The 15,055-nt window shown below is 52.2% G+C and overlaps 1 protein-coding gene across 1 annotated transcript; it reads left to right on the top strand.

Annotated features, from left to right (window-relative positions):
- Window positions 1–7,398: 7,398 nt before the first annotated feature.
- UNC5CL (unc-5 family C-terminal like) lies at window positions 7,399–14,099 on the top strand. The gene is made up of 8 exons (XM_031011875.3): window positions 7,399–7,783; window positions 8,292–8,592; window positions 9,322–9,584; window positions 10,331–10,432; window positions 10,720–10,787; window positions 11,719–11,819; window positions 11,973–12,086; window positions 13,877–14,099. Exons 1-8 carry the CDS (start codon window positions 7,399–7,401, stop codon window positions 14,097–14,099), a joined length of 1,557 nt encoding a protein of 518 aa, XP_030867735.2.
- Window positions 14,100–15,055: the final 956 nt, after the last annotated feature.

Genomic DNA, 15,055 nt, shown 5'->3' with positions numbered 1-15,055 from the left:
GTCCCAGGCTTATCTCACCATATCAGACTGGCACACTCATGGGGCCCACCCAGGCTGATCTCCTGCCCAAATTCAAAGTTGGCCTGTTGACACTGTGGATTCCTTTTTCTGAACCTTTAGCTCTCTTCTACCCCTGGAGCCATGGGGGATGAGCTTCCTGCTCCATCTTTCCATTCCCAGAGTGTCAGGATGTAAGCACAAGCATCCAGGTTTCTTGTGGCCTGACTTTTCAAGGAAACAACTGCCTGGTCTTTGATTAAAAAGCTGCCAAGATGGCATGTTGCTTTGCATGTCATTTGCATGTGGGACAATGTACAGACCCTCCTCCAGCCAAGGCCCCACCAAGGCCCCACAAATATCATTCTTCTCATTTGTTCATGATATTTCAGCCTCCCCCCATGATTAACCAGATTTGAAGGAGAGAAAACAATCTGATTATTTTCAGTATTCTGGACTATCTAATCCATCCTTTTTTTTTTTTTCTTTTGATACAGAGTTTCACTCTTGTTGTCCAGGCTGGAGTGCAGTGGTGCAATCTCGGCTCACTGCAACCTCTGCCTCCCTAGTTCAAGTGATTCTCCTGTCTCAGCCTCCCTAGTAGCTGGGATTACAGGCGTGCACCACCATGCCCGGCTAATTTTGTATTTTTAGTAGAGATGGGGTTTTGCCATGTTGGTCAGGCTGGTCTCGAACTCCTGACCTCAGGTGATCCACCCGCCTTGGCCTCCCAAAGTGCTGGGATTATAGGCATGAGCCACTGCGCCTGGCCCTAATCCATCCTTTTCTGTCAAGGGTCAGGGACACTGGTCCTGGAGGTTCTGGGACAGAGCTGAGCAGCATGCCCACCTGTGCATATTTCTACTTGTCTTTCTGTGCTCCTTACTGTCCGTTTGCTCATCTTCTGCCTTCCTGTTTTTCTACATTTCTGTCCAGTGGTGGAGGCCCCCTCCCTGCCCCTCCCTGCCCCCATCCTCTTTTCTCCTGACACCTGCCTCTCCCAGTGCCTCCTGGTTCCTAGGCCTGTGCTCCCCTTACCTCTGGCAGCACACCTCCCAGGCGGGGGGCCTGATGACATATGATGTGTGGAAGGCAGAGGAGGGTGGGGCTGGGAGGAGGGTGGGGCTGGGAGGAGGGTGGAGTGGTGCTCCCAGCTGATCTGCCTTTCTCAGATGAGAAGGGTGGTGACGCTGGCTGGGAAGTCCAAGTTGCTGTTTCATGGCCCCAAAGAGTTCCTCTCAGGAGGAGCCCCTCTGGTCTGCCAGACCCTCCTTGGTGCCTGGCCTCTGGAGGCTACCCCTTGATGGAATGTTTGAGGGCTTGTGGTGAGGGTTTGACACTGGCCCTCCTGTGACAGCTCAGCCCCCAGTTATAATGCTGTTGATGCCTGTGGTCTTTGCATCCCATGAACCAGCTCTGTGGCCATGGGAGTGAGTGGTAGGAGCCTTCACATTTCTCCAGAGCCTCCTTATAATTGGGATTGTCCCCAAGAGTGGCAAGAACTAGCTTGGGAAGTGAGTTCATAGTCCATGAACACAGCCCCTGGTTATAGCCTCCTGGTTGGCATGACCTTCCTGGCTTAGAACCCTATCTTGACAGATCTTTCACAAACCCCTAGGACTTTATGACTCAGAGGAGAAGGCAGCTGACAAGTGGAGGTGGGTGGGGAGTCAAGGAGGAGTGACCTGGCGCTTCCTGGCAGAAAGTCCTGCCTCCCAGCCGCCCTAAAGAGGGGTAGGGGAGAGTGTCCCTGTCTGTTGGCAAAGTCCAGCCTCCTGTGTGACTCAGAGAGAGCTTTGTTCAACAAAGACAAACACCCCTACCCCACTCCCTTCATTCCCTATCAAAGTTCTGAGCACCCCTTCCTGGCTTGTCTTTAGGCATGAGGTCTGCTTCCCAGGTTGCCCGCTCTCTACACATTGATTTGCTACATCTCTGCACTTTGGGGTACTGGGCTTCCCTGGGAGGTTTATTCCACCCTCTCACCTCCACCAGGGAAGGAAGCAGAGGGGAGGGCATTGCAGTCAGAGGCAAGAGGCTAGAGAATTATTAACTGAGACAAAAGCAGAGGAAGTTACTTATTTTCTATGGGAGATGATAACTAGGGGCCTGGGGGGGCGTTCACCATGCCTCCTCAACTGCAGGAGGCCAGACCCTGGTGATAACGGTTACCATCTATTGACCACCCATTCTGTGGTGGGCATTTGACATTTATTAGCTCAATAATGACAATTGTTATCTCACACAAGGTAGATATTCTTATCTGCATTTGACAGACAAGGGAATTGAGGTTCAGAGGAGTTAAGTAGCTTGCCCAATATTACATACCCAACGTGTGGCTCACCTGGGCTCAGTGTTGGCCAGTTGGAGCCAAAATGCATCCTTTTCCCTCTCAACTGCTTCACTCATTCATTCAAGACATGTTTATTGAACACCTTCTATCTATCAGGCTGTACCAGGAGCTGAGGAGACAGCCGAAAACATGGGAAAAGTTCCACAAGGAGTTTTCATTCTTGTGGTGCCACCACTCCTAGGCAGAGTTTTAAGAACTCGGAATGGCAAATGGCCCCAAAGTTCAGTTGTCTCCCAACCGGCAGTGTCTCTGCCAACTTTGGGTGGGGGAAGTAGAAAGCACCTTGTGTAAGGAAAAATATGGGTACATCTCAGGTCCACCAGCAACTGGTGAGTCATTAACCGTCTCAGTGGCTCCACTGTCTTCTCTGCGTGGGGAGCGGGTGGAACTAGATGCTCTCGAAGCTCCTTGGACCGGTTGCATTGGCATCAGCTGGGAGCTTCTTCGAGCTGCAGAATCTCAGGCCCCATACTAGACCTACAGAATCAGAGCCTGCATTTTAACAAGATCTCCCAGGTGACTGTTGTGCACATTATAGTTTAAGAAACTCAGATGAAGGTTCCCTCCTCCTCCTATCTGCTATTTTAGTAATAGCCTCTGGCTGGGGACAGCCACTCACCAGCAGAGGGCACTGTAAGGAGGGGTTTCAAGGTGCAGCACGTACACCCAGGTTGTCTCCCTGCCTCCCTCCTTCCTTCCAGACCTAGACTGGAAAGTTCACTGACTTCTGGGATCCTCAGCTAATCCCTTACCTGGGCTGGACTTTGCCAATAGACAGGGACACTCTCACCCCTCTTTAGACAGCTGGGAGGCAGGGCTCTGCCAGGAAATGCCAGGCCACTCCTGCCTGGATTCCCCGCCCATCTCCACTTGTCTGCTGGCCTGCCGACTGAATCTGGCTGACCTTTGTTTCTCGGAGAAGGAACTGGACCAGCCAGCAGCCTGTAAGAGCTCCTAGACGGTAAGGTGAGCACCCCCTTGGGGCAGCTGGAGAGGGGATGGGCATTGTGATGGGGTTACCTGGAGCTTCGGGGAGGAGCCAGGCCAGCTTAGCCTGCCTGCTGGAGTGTAGGGACCCTCTGCTGGAGGAGGGGAGGAAAATGGGACTTGGCCAATGGGTATGAGGACCACTGGGATGATTCTGTGTCCTGCGGAAATGTCTACTATACTAACAAATGCCGTTCATGACTTGTGTTTGGACCATCCATCCCAGTACTTGTTATGTTCTGCAGTAACTGGACATCTATCAGGTGTTGGGGAGGCACAGGGAGAACCAGTGAGGTGGAGGAAGGGTTGAGAGTTTTCTTAAAGGGTATGAGCAGAACTTTGCAGCAGGAGTTTGGATCTTTGTGCTGGAGGATGCAACTGCCTAGGGACAGGTGATGGCAGCATTCTAAAGGACTCTCGTTTCGGGGACCTGCTACCCAGGGTGATCTGGGGTCTGGAGCAAGACAAACTGGAGGAGTGGGTAATGAGGAGTCCAGGCGTGGGGTTGGGATGCCCCAAGTCACACTCGAATGGCTGCAGTGCTATAGTTGCCATTCAGCAAGACTCCGGACCTTTCCCCATTCTGGGGCCAGAGGGAGGATGCAGTGAGGGCTAGGGCAGCCTGGAAGAGCAGTCAGCCTGGGAGAGGCCCAGTGGGGCTTTGGGAGTGGTGCATGCCAATTTCTCCAGGGTCGGAGGTTGAGCCAGGGGACTCTACTGCACCACCCAGTGAGGTGCACCTCACTGGGGATCTGGACTCTGGTCTTTGGTGGCCCCAGGAAGGTTACTGCTGTGTAAGCGAGCTGGGGCCCCTCCTTTCATCCCTTTAGCTATTCCATCCCCTGCCACTGGTACCTTGGTAGGTGGGGGTGTGGTGTAGTGGAGTGGGTATTACCACATAACTGAGGATGTAAATTTAGGTCCTTCTATTTGTCTTTACTTCATTTTTGCTTCTTTCTCTTCCAACTTTATTTCTTCTAGAGAAGGAAAGGAAGATACTTGGGGAAAAGAAGGGGTGGAGAGAGAAAGGGGGTGTCTCTGGAAGTCCTTGTTCGTCTTTGCTCCTCCTTCCTGCCTGTCTTCAGTTGTTTAGTAATTCCCTATCCATCCTCACTGTGGGGAGAAAGCTCGGATTCCTTATCTGTGGAATGGAGATAAAAATAACACCTCGCTCCTAAGGCTGCTGTGAGGATGAGATGAGACAAGCCATGGAGAGTGCTTTAACACAGTGGCACTGAGTAAAGCTCTGCGAATGTTAGCTATTGTTATTACAGTTGGAATTATAATTATTACTAATGTGAAAGAACCAAAAGAAATGATGGGACATCAAGGGTAGCTTGCTGCTCCAACCCCCTTCCCATCAGCTTTGGGGCAGTGCCAATTCACTGATTCACCTGTGTGCCCTCCAGGATGCCTGGTTGAAAAAGGCTGGTGCATTGTCTGCTGGGTTGGCTCTTTAGGCAAAGAGAACAATGCTAACCGCCGCTTCTTATTCACGCTTTCAGTGAGGACATGGGAGAAACAGGTACTGCCCCAGTCTTCAATCCTGAGGATACAGTGGAGGTTCTGCCCTGGTCTAAGAGGCACTAGGAAGGGGCTTCAGTTTTCATGGGTCCTGAGGTTGGAAGGAAGAAGGTGGGCCAAGCCTCAGTTCCAGGTGGGTCGTGCGAGTGAAGGGCGTGGGGAGGACTGGATACTGGAAGCTCTTCCAGTGCAGCCTCTAGTGAGTCAACCAGAGGGGCCTCCCAGGGCTCTGAAGGAGGACGTTGTGCCTCACAGAACTCAGCTACCAAGCCAATGAATTCCATTCCTGCAGAAGCTCCTTGAGAGCGGAATAAGACGTCATCTTTGGCAGGATTGAACTTCCCACAGTGTCCGATACACAGCCGGTGCTTAGAAAATGTTCATTTGAGTGGGAAAATCACACATGACAGCACATAATCAAGAGTGACTCAGTATGGTGGGATGGCTGTGGAGAGAGATTTCGCGAGCTGGAGGCTGTCAAAGGCCGGTGCACCAGCGGGAGGCACTATTGAATGGGAGGATCCACGTAGGGAGAGGAAACAAGTGGGGAGAGCAAGTGAGTGGAGAAACAGAAAACAGCATGAGCAAAAGCCAGAGGCTAGAATTAAGCAGGTGTGGGGAGCCTGGGCAGGCTACAGGGCAGGCGTGTTGGAAATTGTAGGGGCTGGAAGAGGGGAAGTAGGAGGAGGCGGAGGTGGGTTCTGGAGGGCCTCAGGAAGAGCTACTGGGAAGTCTCAGCCTGTGGCCTGGCTGGGTAGCCAGGTGAGCAGGAGGTGAGTGTATGCTTTTGCCCTGCCTCATTCCAGCTTCACTGTAGGCCTGCATCTTTGTTTTTTGTCATCTTCATTTTTTTTTTTTTTTTGCTTCCACTTTTAGCTTTTGTTACTCTTGTTGTATGTTGCCTATCCCTGTGAGCTACCTTCAGGCCTTTCTGGCAGAAGAAGGGGCATAAAGAAACACATACTTTTGGACAGTGCTTTCTTATCTACAAATACTTTTCACATGACCTTATGCCATCCTCACCATTACCCAAAGAGGCACTTTTTCCCCACTTTTAATAGCTTCAGAAAAGAATTACAAAGTTAATACAAACTACATGCTTGATGTGAAAAATTCAAAGTACAGAGAAAAGGATTTAAAAAAATACAAAGTTTTTGTTCACACCTTCCACCTTCTCAATTTGTTGTGACTCATGGGAATAGTTTGGGGGTGTGTCCTTCCAGACCTGCACAGTCTAAGACCGGACTCATTAGTACACGTGGCTACTGGGCACTTGAAATACAGCCAGTCCCAAGTGAGCTGTTCTGTTCATATAAATTACTCATGGATTTCAAAGACTGGGTATGAAGGAAGAAAGTAAAAATATCTCATAATTTTATATCGATTACCTGTTGAAATAACATTTTGAATATATTGGGTTAAATAAAATGTATTAATTTCTCCTGTTCTTTTTAATGTGGCATCAGGAAATTTAAAATTACATGTGTAGTTCACATTACATTTTTATTGTACACCACTGCTCCAGACCTTTCTCTATACCTTTACATTTCCATATATGCACCCATAAATATGTATCTATTTATATGCAGTTTTGTTTTTCACATTAATGAGCTCAGAATGTTTTATCTCTCTGCGACTTGCTTTTTCCACTTATAGATTTTTTTTGTATCAGCACTTGAAGATCAAGGTAGATATTTGGACAGATGAGGAAACTGAGGTACATTAAGCAATATTGAGGCAGGAGGTGGGATTTGATTCCAGGCCAGATGGAAAACTGGCTGAAACAGGGAAAAGGCACCAAAAGCACCTCTCCATAAGACATGCCCACCAGTGCCATGACAGTTTACCACTGCCATGGCAATGCCTGGAAGTTACTGCCCCTTTCCATGGCAGTGACCTGAAGCTACCATTCCTTTTTCTAGAAATTTCTGAATAACCCACCCCTTACTGCATGTAATTAAAAGTGGACATAAATATGATGGCAGAAATGCCCCAGAGCTGATACCCTGGGCACACTGCCTAGGGTTAGCTCTGCTCTGTAAGGAGCATACCTCTGCTGCTGCTATACTCTGCCACTTCAGTGAAAGTTGCTGTCTGACACCACTGGCTCACCCTTGAATTCTTGCCTAGGTGAAGCCACAAACCCTCCCAAGCTAAGCCCCAATTTTGGGGCTCTCCTGCCTTACATCAATATGATAAGTTTACCCAGCCATAGTGACCAAGGTGACATTTGAACTCATGTTCTCTAACTGTAAACCCAAGCTCACTCTGCTTCAGAGCAGTTTACCTTGATGTGTTAGGTCACGGGGAGCCAGGGTAGGTTCTCGAGTAAGAGAGACAGTTTAAAAGAATTGGTGTGACTAAAGTGTGCAGTGTGCGCTGGAATGAAGACAACTTGCAGCTATGTGTAAGCCAAGCCTTGACCTCCACAACTTAAAAGGGCTTACCCTGACACTGACCCCTTCTTCCCCACCAGGCCTTTGGCTTTGGCTGGCACAGGGGTGAAGGAGAGCCAGCAGCATTGAGTGACCAGGCGAATGTGCCCCCAGGAGAGTTCATTCCAACCCTCCCAGTTCCTACTGCTGGTGGGGGTCCCAGTGGCAAGTGTCCTCCTTCTGGCCCAATGCCTTCGATGGCACTGCCCTAGAAGGCTGCTGGGGGCCTGCTGGACACTGAATGGTCAAGAGGAACCAGTGTCCCAGCCTACCCCCCCACCAGAAAACGAGGTCTCAAGGCAGCACCTGCCAGCCACACTGCCAGAGATGGTTGCCTTCTACCAGGAGCTACACACACCCACTCAAGGCCAGACCATGGTCCGCCAGTTGATGCACAAACTGTTGGTGTTTTCGGCTCGAGAGGTGGATCACCGCGGCGGTTGCCTGATGCTCCAGGATACAGGCATCTCCTTGCTCATCCCACCAGGTAACAGCTCCTGGCTCTCATCTCCGCATACAGTTGGTCAGACTGTACATTAGGTCACCACATCTGAGGGAGCAATGTTCATAGACACCTTTTACTTCTGATAATTGTTTATATTTTGAGTATAGCTTTATTGACTTCAGGGATGGACATATTACATATCTTTTGGGATAACTTCCTGGCAGGTGGAAGTAAAGTGCCTTGTTCTAATGAATCAGTATGCTGTGACAATTCTCCAGTAAAGGGAGGGAAGAGCACCATTTGCAAATTCACACAAGGCACACTATGGGCTAGCAGCAGCCTGGGTGGAAAGGGAAGTGTCTTGCTTAGGGTTACACTACAAGTCAGCTCCACAGTCGTCTTACTCTTGTTCATACCACCTCCCTGTGTGCCCTGCTGGGGGTCTCTCCTGGGCTCCTGCCCCACCTCCTTTCTCTCTGGCCTGGCCTCTTTCAGGGGCAGGGGTGTGCCTGCCTACCAGGCCCATCTCAGCTCTCCCTCTCCCTGCCAGGTGCTGTGGCTGTGGGCCGCCAGGAGCGGGTATCTTTGATCCTGGTGTGGGACCTGTCGGACGCCCCATCGCTGTCCCGAGCCCAGGGGCTGGTAAGCCCTGTGGTGGCATGTGGCCCCCATGGGGCCTCCTTCCTGAAGCCTTGCACTCTCACATTCAAACACTGTGCCGAGCAGCCCAGCCATGCTCGCACCTACAGCAGCAACACTACCCTGCTGGATGCCAAGGTATGGAGGCCCCTGGGGCGGCCGGGGGCCCACGCCTCCCGGGATGAGTGTCGCATCCACCTCTCCCACTTCAGGTAGGCACATGCCATTGGCCTGTCTTCCCACACCCATCTCTCTGGGGACTGTCTTTCCTGCCCACTTTCTCTGTCTGCCTTATCTTCATCTCTCTGTATAGAAGATGGTCTGCAAATCCTTTATCCCCTGGTGTCTCTTTCTGGCCCCTCTGTCCTAATGTCTGTAGCAGTTTTTCTCACATCAATCATGTCCATGACTGCAAATCCCACTGCTGTCTCTGTCTGTCTGGAAGTGTCTGACTCAGCACCATCTCTCCATCTAAGAGGGACCTGTCTTCCCCATCTCTCTGTCTTTCAAATTATCTCTCTCTACACTGTGCCCCTTTCAGGACTGTCCCCAGGCTTAGCACCAGTTCTCTAAGACTCCATTCCATCTCTGTCCTTCATCTCTTTGTCTTTCTAGAGTCCTAGGTCCTCTGCCTCCCAGCCTTCTTGCCACCCATTGACAGGAATAGGGCCATGTGCGGGTGCCCTCCCAAGCATGGTCACCCTGAGCCCACTTTCCCTCTCTCCCCTGCCAGCTCTCCTCCCCATTCCGTCACCAGTCACTGTGACGTGCTCACTTTTCATCCCCTACCTACCAGTTCCTCCCTAAGTGCTCCCCTCGAGTGTTCTCTGAACCTCCTTGAAGGCCCCACAGAGGCCCCTCAGGTGGCAGGAGGCTGGTGGCAGTGTGTTGGTGTCTTAGCCTTCCCTGCACATTAGTGCCTGCCACGGCTCCCTCTGCAGCCTCTACACCTGTGTGCTGGAGGCACCTGTGGGGCGCGAAGCCCGCAAATGGCTGCAGCTGGCCGTATTCTGCTCACCGCTGGCGCCAGGACAGTCCCACCTGCAACTGCGTATCTACTTCCTCAACAACACGCCCTGCGCCCTGCAGTGGGCACTGACCAACGAGCAGCCCCATGGTGGGCGCCTGCGTGGGCCCTGCCAGCTCTTCGACTTCAGTGGGGCTAGGGGCGACCAGTGCCTGAAGCTCACGTACATCTCAGAGGGTGAGGGAGGCAGTGGCCTGTGGGATAGGATGATCGGGAGCCCCACAGGAATGAAGGGTTCTGGGCCTCCGCTGGACATCTGGAGATCTGAGGATCCCAAGTCTCTCTCTTTTTTTTTTTCCCAAGATGGAGTTTTGCTCTGTTGCCCAGGCTGGAGTGCAGTGGCTTGATCTTGGCTCACAGCAACCTCCGCCTCCTGGGTTCAAGTTATTCTCCTGCCTCAGTCTCCTGAGTAGCTGCAATTACAGGTGCCCACCACCATGCCTGGCTAATTTTTTTGTATTTTTAGTAGAGACGGGGTTTCATCATGTTGTCCAGGCTGGTCTCGAACTCCTGACCTCAAGTAATCTGCCCGTCTCGGCCTCTGAAAGTGTTGGGATTACAGGCGTGAGCCACCACACCAGGCCCCAAGTCTGTTTGTGACCTCTGGGCCAGCAGTAGCCTCATGAAGCCCCCAGGGCTTTGACCACTCTGCTGTCTACTGAGCCCTTGCCACTCACTCCTAGGACAGGGTGATGCCAGGTGGGAGGTGGGAGGGAGAGGGGTTATACCCCACAGAAGCAGGAAAGGATGGAAGGCTTTTATAGTGCAAGGGCCCTCTTGGGGTCCCTGCCCAGGCTCTGGGGATTCCCATTCCCTTGAGACCCTCCTGCCTTTGTTCTGTCCTCATGCCTCCCCACAGCCCCCTTCAATACTTGTTTAAGGCCCCACTCTCTGAGGCCCTCTGCTGTCTGCCTACTCACCAGGTTGGGAGAATGTGGATGACAGCAGTTGCCAGCTGGTTCCCCATCTCCACATCTGGCATGGAAAGTGCCCCTTCCGTTCCTTCTGCTTCCGGAGAAAAGCAGGTAGTCTGGGAGCCCTGTGTGTACCTCCTCCCCTCTCTTTTCCCATCCCGTCTCCTCTCCTTCCCTCCCAGTAACTCTGGAGCTCTGCAGACCCCCATGCAGCCATGCACACAGACCTTCCCTGAAAGGCCAGGAGCCACACAGATCTTTGCAGAGAGAAAAATGGAGTGTTGGACCCCAGCTTCCTCAGATTTCCCAAGTCTTACTATAGAGTCCCTTACCTTCTCCTGCTCTTACCCCAGGCCGTTTCCTCACTCACTGGCCACGCTGTCACCTTCTCTTTATAGCCAATGAGAATGAGGACTGTTCAGCACTAACCAATGAGATCATTGTCACCATGCACACCTTCCAGGATGTGAGTTGGAGCTGAGGGGCAGAGGAAGGGCAGGGCCTGGGGGAAATCCTAGGCAAAGTGGGCACAGGGTCTGGTGCCCAGTAACTATGGTCTTAATCACATAGGTAAAGATGGCACTTTCCATAGAGCCCCCATACCAGCTCTTTGAGGGGCTGAGATCATCTGGGCTCCAAGTTACCCTCATCCCTGACTCTCCTTGTCTATCGGTGGATGAATCCAGCCGGAAGCTAAAAGAACCAAACCCTAGTTTAACCCCTTCCCCCAACTCAGAGAACTGGGGCATCAAGTTGATATGGTTTCTTTCTAGGCTGATTGTCTACATTTGAGAGATGATGTTTGGTATCTTCAGTGTGGGATTTGAGAGATGATGTTTTGTATTTTCAGTGTGGGAAGTGACCAGGAAGAGGGTCTTGAGTAGGCAGGCTGGGAGTTAGGTATCTCTCCTCTCCTGCTGCACCAAGGGAAGATGCGAAGAAATCAGAGTTGAGAGTCTTTGGGGAACCATAGTGGCAACTTAGTGGAAGGCAGGCAGATACCCTGTTGTCACTTGGAGAAGAGGAAGGGAAGGTTGGAATGGAGGAAGGTACACATATGGCTGAGATCAGTGTCTCTATGGTTGGATGACCTCCCACTGCTCCACGGCCCCACCCAGGACTTCCCCTGGGGTGGCTCAGGCTGCAGTCTGTTTGGTCTTCATGTCCCAGTTCCCAAAGAGCTCAGGGGCAAACATAAGGCTGAAGGTGCGGTTCTGAAGTCACAGGGAGACAGTGGGTAGAGGGTGCTGGGTGGAGCAGGGTTGTATCTCCTGGTAAGGTGGCTCTGAGTGACAGACTGAAGGAGAGACATGAGGAATGGAGGTAGGACTCCAGCTTCTTACTCAGGGGGATGCCTTGTGACCCCTAAGTGTGTTTCCTGCCCCGTGTTGACTCAGGGCTTGGAGACCAAGTATATGGAAATCCTCAGATTCCAGGCATCAGAGGAGGAATCCTGGGCAGCGCCACCACCTGTTTCTCAGCCGCCCCCATGCAATAGGTGAGACGGGGGTTGCTTGGGCTGCTGCCTGGGGCATGTTGGGTTCCTACCCTGGTGCCCACAGGGTGACTATAGCATTTAGGGTGCATATGGGAGAACCAGAGTGGGTCTGTTGGTCCCTTTCTTCCAAGAACACCCTTTTCCCTGCCTAAGGCTGCCCCCAGAGCTCTTTGAGCAGCTGCAGATGTTGTTGGAGCCAAACAGCATCACCGGCAATGACTGGCGCAGACTGGCCTCCCACCTGGGGCTTTGTGGCATGAAGATCCGGTAGGAAGAGGGGTGAGGTCTGTGGATGGTAGAGGAGGGTGGGCTGGAATGGGGTTCCTCAAGACACTCTGGAGACTGGATCACAGGCAAGGGAGTGACTTAAAAGTCAGAGAATGGCTACTGTCCACCCTATTTCCCATAAAAGGGCAGCTCTATTAATCACTGTATCATCAGTACCTAGAATGATGCCTGGTGCATAGTAGGTGCTCAATTAACATTTAACAGGGAATCCATTAACATGGAAGTTATTTGGTACATGTTGAGTGCTTGCCATGCTATGCCCTGAGGAGGAGAAAGACAGATTATAGGATAATGTGTGTAAAGCATGTAGCTGGGTGCCTGACACTTGTTAATTCAATAAATGTTATCAATAATGGTGACAGTGCAGTCATGATCCCTGTCAAGCAACTCAGAAAGCAGGAGAATACTGAGCTAAGCTCCAGAAACTACACTATGAGTGCAGCAGTCAGGGAAGACTTTATCCTGGTGATGGGGCTAGAGCTGGACCCTGAAAACAGGGTGGATTTTTATTTATTATTATTATCATTATTTGAGACGGAGTCTTGCTCTGTCACCCAGGCTGGAGTGCAAATGCTCACTGCAACCTCCGTCTCCCGGGTTCAAGTAATTCTCCTGCCTCAGCCTCCCGAGTAGCTGGGATTGCAGGCACATGCCACCATGTCCAGCTAATTTTTTATTTTTAGTACAGACGGGGTTTCACCAGGTTGGCCAGGCTGGTCTGCAACTACAGGGTGGATTTTTAAATCATTCATTTAAACATTTATCAAGTACCTATTATGCCCTGGAAACCGTGCTAAGCACTATGATACAAGATGAATGAGGCATGGTCCCAGCGCCTAGGAGCACACACACTAGTAAAGGGTTCAGAGAGCTTGAAAAATAAAGGCACGTGTTCCTTGTGCCTTCCTGTAAGAATCCAGTATTGTATAACACATTGAAGAGAGACAGAAAACAGCTGAAGCAAGAATAATAATGAACTGTGGGCGTAATGACCAGAAGTCTGAACTGAGGGATGCAGAATGTTCTCTTCCACCTGGGAGGGGTGAACTAGAAAGGGCTTCAGGGAGGAAGTGATGGAGAAGAGATCAGCCATTTTGTTTTGGGGAGTAGCAGAGGTGGCTGTGGGTGTAGTGTGTGCAAGGCGAGAAAGAGAGAGGCCTGAGCTAAGGGGGTTCAGGATGGGAGAAAGGAGAGAAAGCATAAAGACAGGGCAAGGCCAGGTGCTGGATGAGCCAGAAAGGCTCATGGAGCATGGGCTGGTTAGGAGGTGAGAGACTCTGGAAGGTTTTAGTGGACGGGAGGGTCGTGATAAAAAGCCATGGTTTACAGCAACTGTTTCCTTAGTAGTGAGCAGGATGTTGTGGCCTAGGAGACAGGGAGGAAGGAGGGAGTTAGGAGGCTAGGGGGAGACTAGGGGGAGGCTAGGGGTGTATTTGGAGTGGGGGAGGTAGAGAAGGCAATTACAGAACATCAGAACTGTAGCAAACTTAGAGGTCCTCTTGTCTAAGCCCTCATCTTAATAAGAGGAAACTGAAGCCTAGAGAGGAGTAGGGGTCAGAGTTGGCCTCCAAGCCAGGACAATCTCAAGTTTCAAAGCCCTGGGGCTTCCCACCTCCTGTGCCCTGGAAGGCAGGCAAGAACAGGACAAGGACAAAAGCTACAGGATGGGGGAGGGACGGACCTTGCGCTGCGCAGCCCAGGGAGCCTGCAGCGGGGGGGAGCCCCTCCCTGCTCCTACCCCCTTCTCCTCCTCCCGTACCTCGGGCCAGGTTCCTGTCCTGCCAGCGCAGCCCCGCAGCGGCCATCCTGGAGTTGTTTGAGGAGCAGAACGGCAGCCTGCAGGAGCTGCACTACCTCATGACCGTCATGGAGCGGCTAGACTGCGCCTCCGCCATCCAGAACTACCTGAGTGGGACACACGGCGGCAGCCCAGGCCCCGAGCGCGGGGGCGCCCGGGATAACCAGGGCCTGGAGCTGGACGAGAAGCTCTGAGAGCCCAGCGGGCAGGGCCGGAGGAGGTGTGGGGGCGAGAGGGGTTGTTCTCCTACGCCTAAGAGGAACACAGCAGCTGTTCCTGGCTGTGCCCACCACCCTTCCCAGAACCCTCGGACGGTGCCAGGGCCGCCCGCGTCCTCGCCAGCCTCCCAGCAGCATGCGCGCCCTTCCGGCCGCGAGCTGTCCCGCGTGCGGGTCCCCTCCTGGCCGGCAGAGGGCGCAGGAGCCCAGGAGATGGCCTCAGCGTGGCCAGCCTGCCAAACTGACCAGGGGACGGCCACGGTCCCCGCGTGCACTTTAGGGCCGGTCAGGCCCTAAAGTATTCACTGAGCACTTAGGAAGACCGGGCATTGGGCTGGTGTCATGAAGAATACTGGAATATAGGAGGTAGGGTCTGGAGCTCTGACAAGCACACAGTTCTTTTGCAGGAGTCAAGATGTGCTCATAGGAGCCAAGGGCAAACTCGAAAACAGCCCTGCCCTGTGGTTAGGGGAGGTGGGTGTGGCTTTAGGAGTTGAGAGGGGAAGAGCTGAATGCGGGCTGGAGCAGCGAGAATGCTTCACGGAGGATGTTGGGGAGAGCGGATTTGATTTGCCGAGTGGTTTGGAGATCTTTAGGGGCGGGTAGGGGAAGAGGGTGGCTGGACTTAAGGTAGGAGCCGAAAGTGGGCATGGGAGCCCAGCCCCGTGGGTGTGAGGCCGTGGTAGGACAAGGCTTCCCGGCTAGGCACGCCTGGCTGTCTGCCTCTGCCTCTACTAACTTCCTTTGTCTCTTTATCCTCCTGCTTAGGCCGCGTCTTCCTCTCTCTCTGCCATTTTCTCTATCAGAAAACATTAAAGCTGAGTAGAAACTTCAAGATGATCATTCTGGCCCAGCCCTTTTATCTCTTTATCTCCAATGGTGTGCGTTTTAAGTTTCTCTGACTTGGTTTTTCTGTCCCTGTCTCCCACAGT

Source organism: Gorilla gorilla, chromosome 5 (genome assembly GCF_029281585.2).
Source record: "Gorilla gorilla gorilla isolate KB3781 chromosome 5, NHGRI_mGorGor1-v2.1_pri, whole genome shotgun sequence".
Classification (NCBI taxonomy): Eukaryota; Metazoa; Chordata; class Mammalia; order Primates; family Hominidae; genus Gorilla; species Gorilla gorilla.
The sequence above is the reverse complement of the archived record's forward strand: the minus strand, read 5'-3'. Positions and strand labels throughout refer to the sequence as shown.

Coding starts and splice junctions, on each gene's coding strand:
- UNC5CL (XM_031011875.3), top strand. CDS start 7,399: ATGTGCCCCCAGGAGAGTTCATTCCAACCCTCCCAGTTCCTACTGCTG. Junction 10,433..10,719: donor CTGCTTCCGGAGAAAAGCAG/GTAGTCTGGGAG, acceptor TTCTCTTTATAG/CCAATGAGAATGAGGACTGT. Junction 11,820..11,972: donor CAGCCGCCCCCATGCAATAG/GTGAGACGGGGG, acceptor TCCCTGCCTAAG/GCTGCCCCCAGAGCTCTTTG.